The sequence below is a fragment of the Prinia subflava genome, chromosome 5 (genome assembly GCF_021018805.1).
Source record: "Prinia subflava isolate CZ2003 ecotype Zambia chromosome 5, Cam_Psub_1.2, whole genome shotgun sequence".
Classification (NCBI taxonomy): Eukaryota; Metazoa; Chordata; class Aves; order Passeriformes; family Cisticolidae; genus Prinia; species Prinia subflava.
In genome coordinates, this window is record NC_086251.1 from 27,401,456 (window position 1) to 27,420,745 (window position 19,290).

At 42.0% G+C, this 19,290-nt stretch overlaps 2 protein-coding genes across 2 annotated transcripts in view; one reads left to right on the forward strand and one right to left on the reverse strand.

The window, feature by feature from the left end:
* Positions 1-9,320, forward strand: part of STARD9 (StAR related lipid transfer domain containing 9) — a 101,877-nt gene extending 92,557 nt beyond the window's left edge. The window contains exons 26-34 of the mRNA XM_063398616.1: positions 966-1,149; positions 1,650-1,796; positions 2,524-2,629; positions 3,662-3,804; positions 4,035-4,099; positions 4,187-4,392; positions 4,775-4,854; positions 5,252-5,410; positions 6,451-9,320. Of these exons, the coding sequence (XP_063254686.1) occupies positions 966-1,149; positions 1,650-1,796; positions 2,524-2,629; positions 3,662-3,804; positions 4,035-4,099; positions 4,187-4,392; positions 4,775-4,854; positions 5,252-5,410; positions 6,451-6,552 (1,192 nt within the window). The 3' untranslated portion in view covers positions 6,553-9,320. The remainder of the gene's footprint in view (positions 1-965; positions 1,150-1,649; positions 1,797-2,523; positions 2,630-3,661; positions 3,805-4,034; positions 4,100-4,186; positions 4,393-4,774; positions 4,855-5,251; positions 5,411-6,450) is intronic.
* Positions 9,321-11,126: 1,806 nt separating this feature from the next.
* The window catches only part of CDAN1 (codanin 1), a 31,689-nt gene continuing 23,525 nt past the window's right edge, over positions 11,127-19,290 (reverse strand). The window contains exons 20-28 of the mRNA XM_063398619.1: positions 18,420-18,569; positions 17,946-18,009; positions 17,386-17,464; positions 16,278-16,435; positions 15,290-15,397; positions 14,833-14,896; positions 13,532-13,734; positions 12,740-12,847; positions 11,127-11,990 (exon numbers count right to left, since the gene is read on the reverse strand). Coding sequence (XP_063254689.1) covers positions 11,865-11,990; positions 12,740-12,847; positions 13,532-13,734; positions 14,833-14,896; positions 15,290-15,397; positions 16,278-16,435; positions 17,386-17,464; positions 17,946-18,009; positions 18,420-18,569 — 1,060 coding nt within the window. The 3' untranslated portion in view covers positions 11,127-11,864. The remainder of the gene's footprint in view (positions 11,991-12,739; positions 12,848-13,531; positions 13,735-14,832; positions 14,897-15,289; positions 15,398-16,277; positions 16,436-17,385; positions 17,465-17,945; positions 18,010-18,419; positions 18,570-19,290) is intronic.

The window sequence follows — 19,290 nt, forward strand, 5'->3', positions numbered from 1 at the left end:
CAGAGTTCAGTTTCATTTTAAATACCAGAAAAGCTGATGCAACACTTCGTTATTTAGAATTTCAGTTTCTCTTTCTCCACTGTGGAGTCCCTGCAGCCCCTTGACTCAGTTCCCAGGGTTTGGCCTTGGCAGGACAGACTTTAAATCTCCACCCAGCCTGAAAGAAGAGCTCCCCAGTGGTGCTCTGATGGCTTGCCCCGGTCTCCCCCATTCCCAATGCCTTTGTCCCTTGGTTTTTCCTTTCCCCTGTGTCTCCATTGGTGGTGGGATCCCAATGACCAGCCCTGTTTTCCCTATGGGTCACTGACCTTACCTGCCCTTTGTACCACCCCATCCCAAGGTCATTGGCTGCTGAAGCTCATACTTAAACCCGAACCTGGCACAAGTTCCGCCTTTTTTGCTCTGGATTTCCCTTCAGCTGGTAGAAATAAACCTGGCTGGAACCGGTCTAGTGCAAGGGCCTTCTTGCTTCTCCATGCTCAGCTAGCCCTGTGGCGTGTGAGGATGTGTGAGCGTGACTGATCTGCCTCAACTTCCTCAAGCAGCTTTTCCACAGCAGATGCTTACTGGGGCTTAGGCTTCAGCTCCGCTCCTAAAGAGCACAATACAATACTCCACCATGTTCCCTAAATTACTTTTGCTTCCTTTGTGGTCAGGAGACAGTTATTTTCCCAACACAGCAGTCCTGTATGTGATATGCCAAAGCCATAACGTTGCATCATATGAGGACCTGATTTAGAAACCACTGTAATAGTCTCAGTAGCAAACTGGACTTGCAATCTGAGTAATTTTCCAAGCTTTATGTCTACTTAGCACTTAGTGAGCAAAGAGAAGCTTTTTGGAGGCTGATGTGGTGGGTTTTAATTGCTTTTCTGGCAGGTTTTCCTGTGCTAAATTGAAATATGATCTTCTCATTGTATTTCAAGTAATTATGTGTGTTTCCCCTTACTTGTCCATTCTTACAGAGTCCAAGAACCAAAAAGAAGAAGCATTCAGCACCCTTCAGACATTGAGCTGTTGCTCCGAGACTATCAGAGGGCACGAGAGGAAACCAAAACCGAAATTGCAAGAGCTAGGGACAAACTTAGGGAGAGAGCAGAGCAAGAAAAAAGGCGGATACGGGAACAAATACTTTCTCAGTTACAGAAGGTGAGCATTAGATTGAAAGTATACATAATCTTGAAGTTCTCAGGATTTTCTTTGTATGTAATTTTTATTTGGTCTTCCAGCATTGAGTAGTTGCATTGGTAAAGTAAAATCTTCTGTCTTGAACAACTATATTTGACCAGAAAACTAAGTCAGGGGCTTGGGACGTAGACAAAGAGCAACAAAGGGGACTGAAAAGAAATCTTTTTAAAAAATTCTTCCTCTTAAAAGCATCCTAGAATTAGTTTGATAGTCTGAACTCTTATATGTGAAGAAAGCAGCAAAAGCTGCATTTTCCCAGACTGCCAAGTTTTACATGGTCATTCACTCTATGGTTTATATGATCCTAGGCTCTCAAACAAACCTGCTTATTTAATGTTTTCTGTATGGCAAGTTGTGTCAACAGTTCTTGAAAGAAACTGGATCCCTTTAGACTCCTCTTTCAACTTTCAGTGCTATGGTGTTTTGGTTTTTTGTTTGCAATACTGTGATGCTTATTACAGGAAGAAGCAAGACTGAAGACTCTTGCAAGTACAAGCACTTTATGTACAGACTCCAGCCTCAGCCTCTCCTCTGGCCCAACATCTGGTTACAACAGCAGTAACACTGCCACATATACTGCAAGTAACTTCTGCAGCCAGGAAGGGCAGGTGAGAAACCGCTGCTGCGGGAGACTGATGTCTCCTGGTGCCTCAAGCACAGAGGCCTCATGTAGGAACAGAGATGGTTTCTGAGATAATTTGAATTCTGTCACAGCTGTGAAGCAGGACAAGTTTGCATTACCAGTACATAGATGGGTGACATGGGATGAGGGAGCATTTTGTAATGTAATTGCAAAGAACACTGACACTTATTTTTTGGTTGGTGTTTTGTGGTGGGGTTTTTTTTTGGTGTTTGTTGTTGTTGTTGTTTTGTTTGTTTGTTTTTGTTTTGTTTTTTTGTTTTTTGGGGGTTTTTTTAAGTTCGTGGATAAAAAATCAGATAGTTACTACTGCCTAGGTAACCATCAGAGATCTGTCAAGTGTTTTAGAAACAGTAAGCCTTTTCTTGTGACAAATCTGATAGCACCTGATATTCTGTGTGCCTCCCTTAATGATACATGCATTGACTTAAGAGTTTCCATGTGTGAAAAGGGACTTTGCTGAAGTCACTTTTGAAGTATGCACCCATGCTGGTTCCTTACACTTGTTTTGCTAATTTTCCCAAGTCAAAGTATCATTTCATAACTAGGGGAAAGACAAAGGGGTTGCCTCATGATAAAGAGAAGCTTCCAACCTTGTAAGCCATATTTACTACTAATATTCCACTGCCTACATAACACCGTTTATTTTTCCCACTTCAAATGAATGCTCCCACTTCTGCACTTTCTTAAATCAGGTTTCTTCTGGAAATACTTTGGTTTCAAGAGATACACGAGGTCGCTCAGCTGTTAGAAACAGTCAGCTTTATTCACTAGAGCAATTGCATAAGGATTCAACATTTGGTAAGTAAAACATACATTTGCTTCTTTTGAGCTGTATCCCTAATGAGATTTGTCATTTATGCAAATCAAAATCTAATTTGAATCTGGGTATTGCAAGGATGTCCCTACCTTTACATGACTTCAGAAAAATACCACCAACCAGTAGACAGAACTTGCTTAAAAATTATTTAAATATTAAATATTGTAATAAGTTACTGAGACTCCATTTTCTTCATGCAGGAAAAGCCAATTCTTCATTCACATCACTTACTTTATAGTTTTCACACACCTCGTGTGCAGCACCTATTGGCTGGTAGTTTTCTACTACTTCATTTTTTGGTCAGAAGGTGATTTGTGTGTACGAGCTAAGATTCAGGTTGTTTACATTTTTCCTTCATGGGTTCTCCTGGAACAGATCTTGTTGTTCCATGAGATGCACAGATGCACTTATTTTTCAACCCAAGAACAGATTGTTGTGCTAAGGAACCTTTCACACCAAGATTGTTTGGCATGGGAACTTGCAAATTGCTTAACCACTTAGAAGAGATGACAGGCTAGCTATTAATTTAATAGAGCAGGACTGATTTTATGAGGCCATTCTTTTAGAATTCTTCTACCTGTCACAACAATTAAACGGTGACTTGCTTCCACTGAAGTTGGTCTTTTGACGTGGTAACATCAAAGAACAGCTTTTTGAGATAATATGCGGATCATATTTTGAATGAAGGAAGGAAGCAAGGGGTGTGGGGCCCAAATCTGCAATGAGTATAGACTTGCACAAGCAAATCCTTATTTTTAGCCTCAAGAGTTATTTTTCCTTATTTTATTTTCTTACATGAGGCAATAATCATTAAAACTTCAGTACCACAAGATATAACTACAGTGTAATTACCAACAATCAAAATGTCTAGGCAAGGAATGTTATCACTCCTTCATTAGGATCAAATGGAGTGGGGGCTCCAGTGGAGGGCTTAAGTCCCTACAATTTAAGAATAGTGGTGGGGTTACATTTTAATTTTTTTATTTCCTCTTTGGCTTTTTTATTTCCTGCAGAAGCCAGCAGAATTCAACCACCTCTTCCTCCAAGTGGCACCAGCTGTAGGTTTACTCATGGATTAACTATTTCTGTGAACTCCTCTTCAACAAAAGGATACCAAGATTTATCCAAACATATCTTGGCTAATGCTACCACTGAGGTAAGTAAAAACAAAATTTTCACTTATTCCTCCTGGAAGCTGTAGCAAAAATGGGTGGGACAAGTCTTGTTCTACATCACAGTTACCTATTTGTCAGGTACAAACACAAACACGAATAGTTTTGAAGGATGGGTAAAAATGAGCCAGGCTGCAGCCATGGGGTGCAGGAGAGTGTGGGGTGTTAGCTGGAATGTTTGAGTGAAGCTGGTATCATTTGTTATTGTTTTCAGGTAATGGCAGCATGCTCTCACAACCTGAGGAACCTCTACACGTGCCAAGCAGCAGCTGGGTGGAAGTAAGTTCATGGCAGGTCTGTGTAGGGGAGGCCTTTCTCTGTACCTGGCCCTTTCGTGGGCAAATGCTTTTTGTTTGCCTCTCACAGATATCAGTGTACAGAAAAAGAGGTGCAGGTGTACTACAAAGTCTTCCCTTCAGCAACAAGGCATGGATTTCTGGGAGCAGGAGTGATAGAAAGACCTCTTCCCCATGTGTGGGGCCTGGTGAGAGATCCTGGCAAAAGGCATCTCTACGACAGCTCCATCAATACAGCTCGAATACACAAGAAGGTAACCAGCCACATTCACCTGGGTGAGTACCTCACACACAGCAGATGACAATCACTAGCACCAGCAGCAAGGAAGAAAGTTAAAGGCTCCTGTTCCATTTCTTCAAGTGTAAATAAACAATTTCATTATTTAATATGGGAGCTTCAGCTGTGCAAGACTGTTCCAAGGCCAATATTAAACACATCTTGCTGAGAAGTGCAGCTAGAGACGCTGATTTGAAAGTAAAGATAAACCTGAAGTGTCTTTTAAAAGCATTTTAAATGATATATTATAGCATATGAACCAGAGCTCTGCTCCCAGACAGCAAGTCAAAATAAAATATGTATCTGCATGTAAGGGGCAGGGAAAATTGTAACAAGTTGAAGTTGTCAAAGTCTAATTCCTCTTTCTTATTTTTTTCCCAGTATATTTAATGACTGATACCTCCCTATGTTACCTAAAGCAGCCCCGGGATTTCTGCTGCATTACTGTAGAAGCCAAAGAGGTAAAGTGAACATTCTGTCTGCAGCAGAGGAGGAGTTGTTCTGATATTCTGGTTTAAGGATTAAAGGAGAGAAAGAAGTCAATCTTCCTATCTGCAGAAGTGCCAGTGTAGCAGAAAGGAAAGCCATTCCAGTATCACACGAGTGAATTATGTGTAAAACCCTCTTGTGAATGACAATTGCCAGCCAAGGCCCATCACACAGTAACACAAGTGTCACACAGTATATTCTGGCTGCAAACACACAGGATTTTGACAAAAATATATTTAATAGATAACATGAAAAATTACTACCCTTTTAAGAAGTAATGTGAGAAATACGCATCATGGCAAACAAAGAAAACTTTGCTATACGCATAAAATTTTTCCAATTGTCATCTTTACACCTTGTCATGTGCAGGAGAACTTGTCTGTCCTGGCGATTCAGTCTGTCTATGATGCATCCATGCCTCACCCTTGTAAAGAAGCAGTGAGAGGGGAGATTTTGCCAAGTGCTTGGATACTGGAACCTGACATAGTGAATGGAAGAGAGATCACCAGAGTCATTTACATGGCACAGGTAAGGATTATGCTGTATGTCCAACTGTGAAGCTGGTACACAGCAGAACACTTCAGAGCTGCTAAGCAACAAAAATACAACCCTTATGCTAATGCTCCATGAACCTTATGAAGTGACCACAACGTCACCTCTTTCAAACTTCTCAGTGCAGAGACTCTTATTAGGATTGTGTTTAAGCTCATGCTCCCAAGATTTTACAGCATTCAATGCTGCTTCCTCAGATATCAAGTTCTTCTGTAAAGGTTTATTAACAATTTTAGTATGTGTTGTATTCATTCAATAGGGGGAGTCTCATTTGTGTTTTTCCCTTGCTGTGGACACAGGAAGTCCACTTTGGTTTATACTATTTTCAGAATCCCTGAAAATACTTGGTGCATTTTTTTACCCAAAGTCATTAATTCTTCACACTTAATAGATACAAAAGAGAAGTCAAGATTAGGATTCCAGTTAAGAATAAGAAAATTATAATCTTAGAATCCATTTTTAGACTCATTTGAAAAGTAAGCTCTCTTTGAGACAGGGGTACTGATATTTAAAAATGTCCAGAAGAGCATGCCTTACTGTGTAAAATTTGTTTAAATGCTTATGTAGAGATAAATGCCTTTAGTCCTTTAAAATCATCTATTTAAAACTTAAAGATACATTTTTAAAAATATCATTAATTAGCACATGCATTTTACAATGCACAGGTGAAATGTATATATGAATTTAAAAAATTTATATGCATTTTATATTGCGCTTTAGGGTATGCATATACATTTTCAGTAACACTGTGTGTCTCAAACTAGTAAACTTTAATCCAAGCTCAAACTCAAATGCAATGTGGGTCATACCTGCTAGAAGCAACATCCAATAGCAGTTTTGAAGGTCTGTGGAGTATTGGGAAGAAAAAGATACAAAGCACACAGTAAGGATGGCATTTGGCTGCTAACTGCTGTGCCTAACACAGCCTCGTTACATCAGAGCTGTTCCAGACTGGAGCACGGTCTGTCTAAGGCAGGTACCAACCCTAACTGCAGCCTGTGCTGTGATCCCTGCAGGTGGACCTGGGCGCCCCGGCCATCCCCGCCAGGCTCCTGAGCTCCCTGGCAAAGCGGCAGCCGCTGCTCATCGCCCGCCTGGCTCACCTGCTCAGCGCCTAGGGCTGCAGCACAGCGGGCACTGCAGAGCCCCCACAGGGACACACAGGGGGCAGACAGCGTCCTGGAAACGCTGCCTCCACCAAGCCTCGCCTCAGAGCCTGGCTGCTACTGCTGGACTGCATGGAAGTACAGTTAGAGACAAGGATCATTTGTTTCAGCCAACACCGCTTATAAGGAACAACAAGTTTAGTGGGGAACCTCTCCTCCTGGAAACATAAGTGGAAAACCTCCATGGAAGAGAAGAAAGGTGTGCTGCTCTATAAAGAGCAGAGGAAGAGACTTTGCTTTACAATAGCCAGAATCTTAAGAGTGTATTACTTAACTCCTGTTTCCAAGCAGCTTCAGAGATCAACTTCTTTCCTTAAGTAGGTTTAGGCTGGAAGCAGTATCTGTAGAGCTTGAGACCTTTTACAAGCTCTTGAGCAGAGCTGCAAAGCCACTTTCTAATGCTGAGATGAGCACCAAATGCAGAATTCCTGACTGTGTAGATAAATCATTAATCTTAGCTGGCTGCCTGTTCCCTTCCCCTTGAAGAGGGAAGTTAAAGCAGCACAATATTCACTAGTCATCCTACACCCCAGATAGATTTTTTCATGTGTTTGCTGACTGCTTGCAGCCAGTGTAAGGTGTTTTGGATTGCCAGTACACTATGCAGCATCAGTGGACACCACCATACCTCAGGACACAGTTTTTCTGTACTGCAGAATCAGGTGCTTTGAAGTAAAGAAACCAAACCGTTCTACACAGTGACACTGTCATGGATAGCTTAGTACTCAGTAATCAGCTTGTTTCTAGAATTTAGATCCTGCAAATAAGAGTAGCTCCAACATTTTTCCGTAATGGCTTTTTCCATCAGCCCTTCTACACTTTCACCCAAATGCATTAGGTGCTGAAAATACAGCCTGGTCATAGTCTTACATTTCTTTGTTCGCAATGTGACCAGCTGTCTCACTGCAGCAAATACAGACTCTTCCCACTCAGTTACCTCATGGGACTTCTGTGGCAGTCAGTCCAACATTCCTGCTGTCAGGCTTTACATGGTTGTTCAATACAATCCCTAGCTGGTTCACATATTCCTAAATTTAAACAAAACCACAATCACCTCAAATATCCAAATAACTTCATTTGATTCTTCAGCACAATAGTACAGAATCACTTTATATAAGCAATAAAAGCTGTTATGTAATGCTTTCATTAGCTCAGAAAAGCCCACTTTGTTCAAGAAGCTCTTGCACTTTGAATTTGCCAAGTGAGAAATGTGTACTCAAGCATCCACCCTGCTGCAGTCAGTGCCTGCTACTTTAACAGAGTTACTTTCAGTACCTGGTGCGTTTCCCCAGCACACGGTGAAGTTAGCTGCACTTCCCACCTTTGAGTTCAAGAGTCAAGATCTCAAGATCTACTTTTACTCTGTCTTTGCACAGGTGCAATTTTGGCTCTCAAATTCTGTTACTTTCTGTTACTAATATAGTGAGTTTTAAATGAAAGGACAATAGCTATTTTAAATTGATACGTAAGGAAATAGCAGTTGTGATACATACCAGCCCAAGGCTTCCTCCTCAAACTAGATCAGGGAGGATAAAAAACCCTTTCTCTTACAAATTTGCTTTGCTTCATCTTTAGCTAGTGGTGGTTACAATCTTAACACCAAAATATTAGTGTTCTTTTTTTGGTGAGGCACAGCCTTTTGCTAAAAAAGCCTTGAGTCACAGTGTGGTTCACTTTGACCATCACACATCTTACATATGGCCCTCAAGGAAGAATGGGTAACCTGTCAGAGAGTTTTCAGCAACTGAGCAGAATGATGGAGTTCCAGATATGTAGCGTGTCAAGGCCCTCCCTTCAGTGGAAACCCAGTAGGAAGAGCAAACAAGGCAGTACAGTAAAGCCCCAGAAAAAATGAGCAGAAGCAGCAGCATGGAATATTGGCTCTGTCCCCAGTGCTGCTTCCATAGCTTTCCAGAGGTGGGAGAGGTCTTCATACAACCCACTACAAATTTGCTCAGTACTTTCCCTTTTTCCCTTTTATTTTGGACACGGCACTAGTGATAAAGCAGTTTTTGTAGGAAAAACATCTCGGGGGATTCCTGTTGATCAACGATGCCAGTGCCTACGAAGGATAGTGTCTTATTGTACAGTGCAGCAGATGTTTATTTTTATATATACTTTTTTTCTATGTTTACAAATTAAGTTATTTATATATGCTTGGTTTGAAGCGTTTTTATATGCTATCAAAGCTAAGTTTTATTTTTATCAGTATTGAATTAATGTAACTTTTTTTTAATATAATCTTCAATTGATACTAAAAAGCCTATTTATATGAATGTTTTCTTTTGCAAATACAAAATTTTATGGTACTTGCTGATGTATGGCATTGGTTTGTTTGGAAGGAAGAAACAAAGGCCCAGCAGATATCAAATTGGGTAATCTATAACAGGCAAAAACCAGCTTCCTGTAAGTTACTGCTGAGCAGCAGATGATCAAACCAATTGTATTGTACCACCTAGGGTTGCATCTCTGCTCCTAAATCAAGGTTGCTATTTTCATATCCACAATAAATGGTATTTTCTACACAAGAAAATGTGCCCCAACTTATTTTGCTCCAGCTAAGATACCCATCTATGGAACTCTGCAGGAGAGAAAAACACAAAGGCAAGTTTGTGCTAACAGACATAGGTCTCCTACTTACCTGCTGAGGAATGGGCATGGAATATCATCTTTTGGCATTAGAATCAAGAAGCCAGTCACTGCTTAGATTTGGGTTCCATGACAGTGGAAAAGGGGGTTTTGTTTGGTTATTTAAAAAAAAAAAAGTCAGTTAAGGGGAACTTCTTCCCAAGTCCTGTTACGCAACTCTCCAGATCAGCACATTTAGAAGGAAGTTAATATAACACCATTTTTCCCAATTCTTTTTTGAGACCTGTGAGTTTGCAATAAGAAAGACTGGCAGAAGAAAGGCCAGGCTCTCAGAGCTGTCTTTCAGTGAGCTGCTGCTCTCCAGCCTGCAGCACCCCTGGCAGCAGCAGCAGTGCCAGGACAGAGGGACAATGCCCAAGGGACAATGCTGAGGCTGGGCCACCACCCGGGGGGCTGCAGGGTCCTGTCCTCACGTGTGGTCCCAAGTGTCCACAGGCAGCAACCCCGTGCTCCACAACTGCCCCTGTGCCCTGTACACAAGAGTGGGGAGTCTGCTTTTACAGAGCAGACATGGCTGGGGGCCGTGGCATGCCCAGGAACCTGCATCACTGCACTAAGTCACAAGAACAGAAATAAAGTTTCTCACCTGCTGGGTCCTACTGCAGAAGTGTCTCCTGCCCCATAGGGCTCAACTGTGTCCTCTGGATGCTGGAAACTGCTCCTGGGACTTGGTCACCTTTTAAATAAAAACTTACTAAGATGTATTAGAGAAGGATAAGTTCAGTACACTGACTTCATGAAAGTGGTTGTGGCTATGGTATCTATGCAAACAGTTTCATGATACCCAAATAAAATCCATGCCAGAATCAGGAGCACCTTTTTTTTAACTCTTACGGACTCCAGCTCCTTCCCCTTTCACCACCCTGCCCTCCCTTATATCCCAAAGTAGATTTCTATTTCAACAGACGCTCAACAGGCCAGACAGGAGGTCTGTACTGCACTTTCTCTGCCCCATAGTTTGTGGCAAGGTACCCATTTTGTTCTCCAGCCTAGTACCAAGAGGTTCTATACTGACAGCTTGAACACAAGGCAAAATATTTAATAATGTTTATTATGACAAGAATTTCAAATGAGATCTGCATTGAATTCTGATTGAATTGCTCCATTTGTATTTGTATTGCAGCATGCCTACTTTTGGGGACTCTTTTATTCACATCAGAAAGTCCCTAAAAAGAGGAATGAAGGCAGAGCCTGCCAACTCTTTCAATACAATGCTCAGCAAACAAGACAAGAAAAATTACAATATAGTTCAGACACTAATGTGCCTCTATGATTTCTCCTTCTGTATTACATATTTTACCAGAAGCCACAGTTCTACCTAATGAGTCCTGTCTGTAGTTTTTCTTGAATCACTGACCCCAAGACGTTACCTTTTCTCACCTTAAAAAGGGAAGAGATTAGCTCATTAGCAAGCTAAACAGCCCTGGGCTTCACCTTGTTCAGAGGCTGTTGTTAAATAACAGGGAACTTGCTTTCTAGAAAAACCTACACTAACAGGACGCTCCTAGACAAAAGGAAATAATGTCCTCATTGCTTTGGGGCAGGGGGAGGAAATCCCCTGAGACAGCTGATGAGCACCTAATCATATTCGGCTACTAAGCAGCAGCCCCTGCCCCAAACTGCAGCTCAAGGAAATACTTGGGGAGAAGGAAGTGAACAAGATGTCACACTCTTGGTGACAATCTGTCTGTAAGGACAGAAAATGCCCTCTGTCCTTTATGAAACAGGCCCCTTTCAAAACCCACTCTCCAGGGAACATCATAGTGCTTCTTCACTACTTTGTGTGCTCTTCCAGGCTGAATTTCTCTTGCTGCAGCACTTCCTGACTGATAAAACCCAAGCTCAAGGCAAGAAAAATTATAAAAAAACCCAGTGAATAGCAGCTAGATGTCATTTATGTTCACAACTATAAAAGTGTCTTAAAAATACTGTTTTCAGTAAAAAATATAAACAGATATTTTATACCTTATTTCTATCAAAAGCCCTGGGAAATTACAAGTTCTGTTTCCAACAAGACATGGAAAACACTTAAGCATGTACATCCTTTAGGAATAATGCCATCAGTGGTCTAGTGGATTTATTTAATATGGTTTAACTTTTAAAATTAGCCTTAAAAAATTAAAATCAAACTTTGACACTGAGCTTACAATGAAAAATAAATATAGGCACATCTCTGTGTCATATAGGTTCACCTCTTCCTTCCCCTGACCGTAGAGGGTTTGTTAGAAGACAAAATGAGAAGTCACATTGAGTTCAGATACAGCCACCAAGAAACCATCTCTCTGATCACAAAGTAACTTGAGTTGATTTCTGGGTTTGATCACAGCCTGTTGCTGCACAAATGCAAAAAGCATCTCTGAGTCCAAAGAACAGCTGCTCTGAGATAAAATCAAGGTGCTTAAAAGACATTTGACTTGAAGATCGATTTGCTGATGTAAATCCTTCAGCGGAGTCATGACAGCAAAATGTCCATGACAGAAAGCCCAGTGCAGGTTTTGCACAGTGACCTCTTATCTTCAGTGTGCTCCCAGCAAAGAGCTCCCAGTCCTTTCAGAAACACTGAAAATTCCATTTGCATCTTCATTAATAATTTTTGTCCACAGAGTCCACCTCTGCTAACTTTGTGTGGTCACAGTAGCTACAGATTGTCTGGTCAACTCACAAGGGTTAGTCCTGGGCTCCTCTGTCTGATGTTCTGATACAAATACTCGGGACAGCCTTTTCAGGTCTTTTACAAAATCCTGTAACAAACAGATACAAACCAGAGAATGTAAACAAAAGAGGCTTCCTTCCTTTTTTCCATAAAGAACTTTGCAAGGTTAAATATGTTGATGGTTTTCCAGTGCAAAAACCTAGGTGAACTACAGAGTTGACTGCAATGCTGAATGCCTGCAGACATGCTCAGTCTCCCCTCTGATCCCTACACCCTTCTCAGACAAGATTGCTGCCACAATTTAAATGGTTAAAACTGCTCCAACGTGCAAGTGCTCACCAGCCTTGGCATACTGCCCGTTTTAAGCGAGGCGTTTGGGTGGATTCCTACATTTTGATTGTGGCCAGAACAGTGAGACTCCTCTAGAACATTCCAGCTGCTCTGACACTCTGGTGGTAGGAGGCACAGGGATCCAAGTGCAGGGCTGCTCAGTTAAGCCCCTTCCCAACACGCCATTCTCAGCCAGACGCAGCAAGCACACTCACGCTGGAACTGAGAGCTGGTAACTCAGCCAGCTGGTCCCCAAACTGGTTCACAATTCTCTTGGAAATGTTTCCACTGCATGGGCAATGTTGGATTCACACAAGCACAGCTTTCAGCCAAACACTAGCAACAGAAACAAGCTTGTTGGAAACCAGTCCTTCCTTTGCAATAAGCAGGAACAACAGACGGGAAGGTTATGGGCCTTATTTATATGAAATAGAAATACAAGGATTGTCTGTTTCTACAGCTTTACTTTTTATTTCGCTTATTGTTCATGCACATCTAATTACTTACTGAGGGCCAAGGGAGCTCTTCAAGGCTATGCAGGCAACTCTGGATTTCACTAGTTCTCATTAGTTCATGTTCTATAAGACCATGAAGCAAGAAGAGGAACAAATCCCACTGCACAAGAAAAGAAAATATCAACAACTCAAAAATAAATGGATTGTGTGCTTGTTTCTTTATCCATATATAATTCACACTTCTTTTTGGATCAGAACTCGAAGAAAAGGAGCAAGTGCATTATCTATCTGCTTGTGACAATGAGGACAAGAGTAACACCCAAAATGAATGAACAGAATTCCTTTTAGTTCATACATTGATTGTATCCTACCATAAAGTCCCAAAACACTCAGTTTATAAACACACCAAGAACTTAATTCCTGCCTGATCAAGAACAGCGTGAAAAATTATTTCTTTGACTTCTGAAATAACCTGGGTTTAGCCTGCAACTAAATAGGGTGATTTTCAGCTTCTGTTGGGGTGCTTGTAACACCAACACACATGCAGAAAAGCAAGCTGATGAAAGACAAGAATGCAACCATTGACAGCCACGTGTGTCCAGCCCTTGCAATATCCCAGGCCAAATGGGCCATTTTGCCATTGCCCCCCAGCCAAAACCTTCCCGAGAGCCCCCCAGGCAGCAGCAGCAACCCCTGAGGAGCTGTACTCATCCCTCTGTCCCTCCCCACAGAAACAGGGGCCGCCAGCAGCAGCCACACCCCGCTGGCCTCCCCAGTGAGCCCCGCGGGCCGGCAGAGCTCCTGCAGCAGCGCCAGCCCGCTCCAGGCGCGGGAATTCCCTCACCTCCCGCTGCTGAGCTTCTGCAAGGTACCCCACGTTCTTCCTGCTGAAGATCAGCTGCACAGGCACAGGCGTGCCAAAGTCCTCCCTCCAGATGGAGAACAGCAGTTTCAGGAGGCCACAAGTGGGATTGTTCTTTACACGCAGACTCTCAGGGCTCTTCTCTGGGGATTTGATCCCAGGACTCAGAGGAACACGACCTGAAACTAAGAAAGGATGAAAAATGAACTCCTACAGCTGTATTATTTCCTTTTGTACTCATTGTCTTGGTTCAGCAGCACACTTAGGGAGTACAAACCAGTGAGCCTAAGAGGACTGGAGTCTGGAAATATGCAAAATTGTGAGCTTTGAAACTACACAGACAGTATGACACAGGAAGAGATTTATATTCCTCAGACAACACCAACTGGTTGGAATATAGCCCCAAGTCTTGAAAGTCAGCCTAATATTTAGTCAAAGAGAATCTAGGTGTTACTGCAAAGGAGAGAAGAGTAACACGGTTTAACATTTAAGCCTCCAGACAAACTGAACAGTTGTCCATGGTTTAGACTATAAGGCAGATTTTATACAAGTGAAAGTAAAGTGAAACGTGCTTAACTGCAGATGAACATAAACAGAAGTAAGATACCAGCTCTTCCTTGGTACAGTCTAATGGAATGGGACAGGTTGACACTGCTGCCCCCAGAATAAATTTCACAATATTCAGATGTGAACTGCTTCCTAAAAAAACCAAATTATGTATAAAAGTTCTAAAGCTGGTTCTAAACCCACCAAATTAGAAGGCTGCCCATGAAGAAAATAGCTGTGTTGAGATCACAAGCTCCTGCTCAGAGAAAAATGGTATTTACATATCAGAGCACGAGAAAAAACCAAACTGAAAATGTTCACAGGAGTCACAATACACAGAAAACAAGTTACTTCCTTTCTTTCCATAAAAAACCCATAAGAAACATGAATTAATGGAAAAGGTCCTTACTTTTAGGAAAAGAAGCCCAAACTCAACCACAATTTTTCAGAGGCAGAAATACTGGAAAATATACCCCATATTTAACTGAAGGTGTCAATACATAAAAAACAGCAGATGTGAAACAGATCAGAGGGATGTTTAGTCACTGTACAATTCTGTTTTGCAGAATGTAAGAGGGAATAAGAGCAGCCACCCAAACTGACAGAAAAAGATCCGCAGAATGAGTGACATCAAAAAGAATCAAATAGCCATGAGCTGTAAATACTTAAATCTCTGACCTCAAGGATCTAAGAGAACTGTAATAACAGATTTCAGTCTTAAATTGCAAGTCACTTACCCAGCAAAGACGCCAACTCAACCGTGCACTTGGCCAGCTGCTGTTCTGATGTGGGACACATGAACTGCAAAACACAAAAAAAGTCATTTTTTCCTCCATACAGCAGACTGGATAAAACAGGATAAAAAAATCTGAGAAGAGCAGGCAATTTACAGAGCTGTATTGAGGAGACCACTAAAGACTGAAAGACAAAAAGGTCGTATATGAAAGACAAAAAGGTCGTATATGAAAGACAAAAAGGTCGTATATGAAAAGGGGGTTCACGAAAGGCAAACTGAAGTAACAAGCAGATCTACACAGTATAAAAAAATGCACTGCAACATTGCCACATTTGAGCTCAAATAAAAACCCCTCAACTGACTCAACTGTGAGGCAAGGCAAACTAAAATGTTTACAGGTATCAAGACAGCCCAAAGTGATTCAAAGGGGTTTTTTGTTGCTTTTTTACATCTTTTACCTTTCTGCATCGAAGTGTCTGACTCAGCCTTCCCAGTAAGCACTCCAGCCACATGCAGTCAACCACTTCCCCCTCCTCCCGTGGGCCCACAGCAACACAGAGCACATCCTTGATGAGAAAGAAAACAGTAACACACACATTGATATCCTTTTCTTCCACAAATGCATCCTTGGACCTGTGACAGAGCAGTTCATAAATAGTTCTTGGGTCCTCATTAAAACCAGAACCTAAGTTGGTATATACATTTCATAAGAAAGGTTAAAGCTGATTTTTCACAACTGTACCAAGATCTCATTTTCTAACACAGCTCACACTAATATTACAAAGTAAAATTCAATGATGGCAACAAAAGTACTAGCACTGAAAGCTCTAGGTAAATTTGACAGCACAGCAAGCAAGTACAGGAGAGAAGTGCTACAGAAATCCATTATATTATCAGGGAAGCTTCAGTGCCAATGCAGAGGTGTCCTGACACAACTTATCCTCCTTTTTTTTATTTTAGTACAAGCAAGAAAGCATTAAAGGATGTGAACTCATTTTCACACGGTTGCTGGGAAAGCAATGACAGTGACAACCAGCACTGCTTGTCCATCAAGCAGACAAGCAGCTGCAAAAACATAGGCAGAATACATAATGGTAAAAAAAGTGGTGTTTTCTTTTCCTTATGGGGTACATAGGTCAAATGATTGCAAAATTGTACACAATACCATGGTGTCTGCACTGTGGTTTCTATCCTACTCATATCAAAAAGGCCACACTGCCATGCTACCAGAAATCCTTTATTTGACATAGCAGGGGTTGAAAAAAACTTGAGACGTTTCCATCGTGCTTTCTAAGCACTCCCCACAGCCATCTCCTCAGAACCAGAATATTCTCTTAAAAAAAACCAACCAAACAAATAAAACCCCACAAAACGACATTAAAAACAAACCACAAAAACATCAGTGTGAAAAACAGAAAGGCAAGCCAGGAAGTGACCACTGTGTACCTTAATCTCATTGATGATCTGGGAGGGAAATGGAGCACAGTGCTGACAGCCTGGAGGACAGTCCCTTCTCAACTCCAGAGCATCCTCGCCTGGCAAGGGAAATCCTGGCACTTTCAGCATCCTGTTGAAGGTTGCCTTCACTTCCCTTTTGATGAGTGCTACAGAGAACAGAGAAATCCTGTCTGCTTCAGTTTTTGTCTCCACTGAAGCGGAGAATCACTTCCAAACACTCTTAGCCTCTCATTCCAAGGGCCACAGCAAATAAGGCAAAAAGACCTCTTTCTGATCTCTCACTATATTTAATGTGCAGAGGCTCATGTGGAGAGGGTGCTCTAACCCACAGCTGTAGGAGGCAGCCACCCATCACTGCCAGGTACCACTGGCAACTCATCTCACTTCCCATAAAAATATTTCCATGGCTTTAACAAACACAGTAGCTAAGCCAGAAGGCAATGCCAAAGTAGAGAACTGATTCAGAATGGTCATACCAGTTCAACCACTGTGCCCATAAAAGCCATATGTCCTTTACCAAAATACATTTTGATCAGCATCCAAAACACTAAACTCCTGTGGCTGCAAATGGTACTTGGACATTTCTCCGCAGGCTTTTGGCACATCCTCCTGAAAAAATGGGTTTTCAGAGACTCTGGAGAGTTGCCAGAGCAGTCTTACAGAATAAAAGGACTATATTTGCCTTCAGCCTGCAGAAAATACACCCAGTCCAAGAAGTGTTTGTTTTACAGGAGATTTCAGAAGCACACTGTATATGTGAGCCATAAGGTGGCTTGAGAGAGCAGTTGTCTGTATATACTGGAAGTGCTAAGACAACTTCAGATGACATTCCCACAGCATTTACTCTCACCATCCTACAAGACTCTATAACTAAAAATCCCTACCATGGGCCAAGCCCAAAAGATCCCCAAAGAAGGCTCTTAGGGCTAGAAATCTTTCCTATTATTCCTAAACAAGGAGGCACAGAGCAACTGCATAACTTCCACTAAAAGAAAAACGAGTAGGACCAAGTACTTTCTAACCCTGTCTGTCCCTTGATCTCAGAAGAGAGCACAATGCACAGGTTAGAACACCAGCTGAAGGTAAAAAGACTCACCTGCAATGTTGGCAGAGAGCCAGCCACAGGCTCTCTCAGTAGCCAGTTCCACCGCGATGTTTTCTGCACTACTTAAAACCTTCACAGGGAGGATAAATGACAGGAGATTATTATCAGCCACAGCACTGCAGTCAGTGAAAACTCAGAAGGAAGTCTAGAGGAAAAAAGCTTAATTTTGGCATGCAACAATTAAACTGAGCATCACTACCTATGGAAACTGCTGGTTTGAGCAATACAACTGACCCGTTTGATTTTTCAACCTCATGAACTCTTGTGGAAGTTGATGCTAAAACAAATGCATTATCATTGCAAGATAAATGCAATTTATAGAACATTCTAGCCTTGTTAGTCAGCTATGAACTGGAGTACACTTTACCCAGAATATGCAAGGCAGCCCAGTAGAAGTGACTCTCCTTAGCTATCTCTCAGTCCTCCCATGAGGGCATCAATAGATTGGTTTGACCCGAGCTATTAAGGGATAAGTGAAGTCGCAATGGAAAAATGGTAATGATCCAGATTTAAAGTCAAGGCTTTTAATAAGTTTTAGGGAAAATACATACTGCTGCAGATGTCTCTTCTGGCAACAACACCCTCACTGCCTCAGGACCTTTTTTTTTGCAAAATCTGCAAGAAAAGGAACAAAGTATGCCACAGGATTAGCCTAAATTCTTGGACAACACTCAGAGGTCCGTTATGTAGCAATGCAATAAATCAGACTAAAAGAACAAGACAAGGAAAGGGTAATTACAAGCAACTAAGCTGCAATATCAATTTCCCAAAGAGGGGAAATACAGTAGCTGCAGTGGATGTCTGTTTGGAGCTGGATGCAGAGGGACACACAGCACCTTTATTCCATCTTACAAACACAGTATTAACTGGCTGGAGGCACAGCAGACACTCACCAGAAGAGGAGCAGAGGGCATGGTTTGTAACTACCAGAACCTGAGTATGACAGGCCAAGCTAAATTAGGCTTACAGATTCTGCAGTAAGAAGAGATGGGAAGGCACAAGTTTAAATAACTTTTCCTCCTTACTCTCTGCCTTTGATGAGTGCCTGGGCCCCTTCCTCATACAGATGAGTGCACACCTCTTCAAGCAGTTTGTCATGATTAACATCCTCCTCCTTCACTTTATCTTGCAAGATGGTTTCAGCCCTTTGAACTAGCTCTGCTACCAGCGTTGCCCTGCAACAAAACCAAGAACAATCAGGCAGACTGAAATCAATACAGGAAACAGTGCACACTAACTGTACCCAGCTCTTCTCCCCAGTTTAGGGAGGTACCCATATCAAATGCAATATGTCACTCTGCTAAAAACCAATCAGTCGTGCTGCATTTAGTACTGTATCATCTCCTTGTTCATCTGTATGTACAGAATGGATAGAAGAAAACAACAATGAGATACCAAAGTAGTACTAAGATTCAAGGGTTAAAAGCCTTCAGGTTTTGCTAAAAACTTACTTGGTTACAGGTCTCCTTTCTGGCAGCAATACCCTTGTATTCTCAATTGACAGTGCTGAGAAATTCAAAGATGTCAGCAGCAGCCCACTACAACCACCATTCCTTAGGGGCTGATAACCTTTAATGGCTTCAGCAAGCTTGACAACAGAACAGTGCAAAACTCTGAGCAAGCTCATGAGCTGGAGGGGCAGGGCTGCCACATAGGAGGGTGTGAAAAGAGGAAGAAACGGGCTGACTGTGCACCTGTACAGGCTGGGGTCCACTGGCTATAGAGCAGCTCTGCAGAAAGGACCTGGGGCTCCCAGAACACAAGGTGAGTGAGTTAGGAGTGTCCAAAGAAAGCCAACCTTACACTGGGCTGACAATAGCAACAGTGCAGCCAGCACATCAAGGGAAGTCAGTGCTTCCCTCATCACTGAGGCTGCACGTGGAGTAGTGTGTCCAG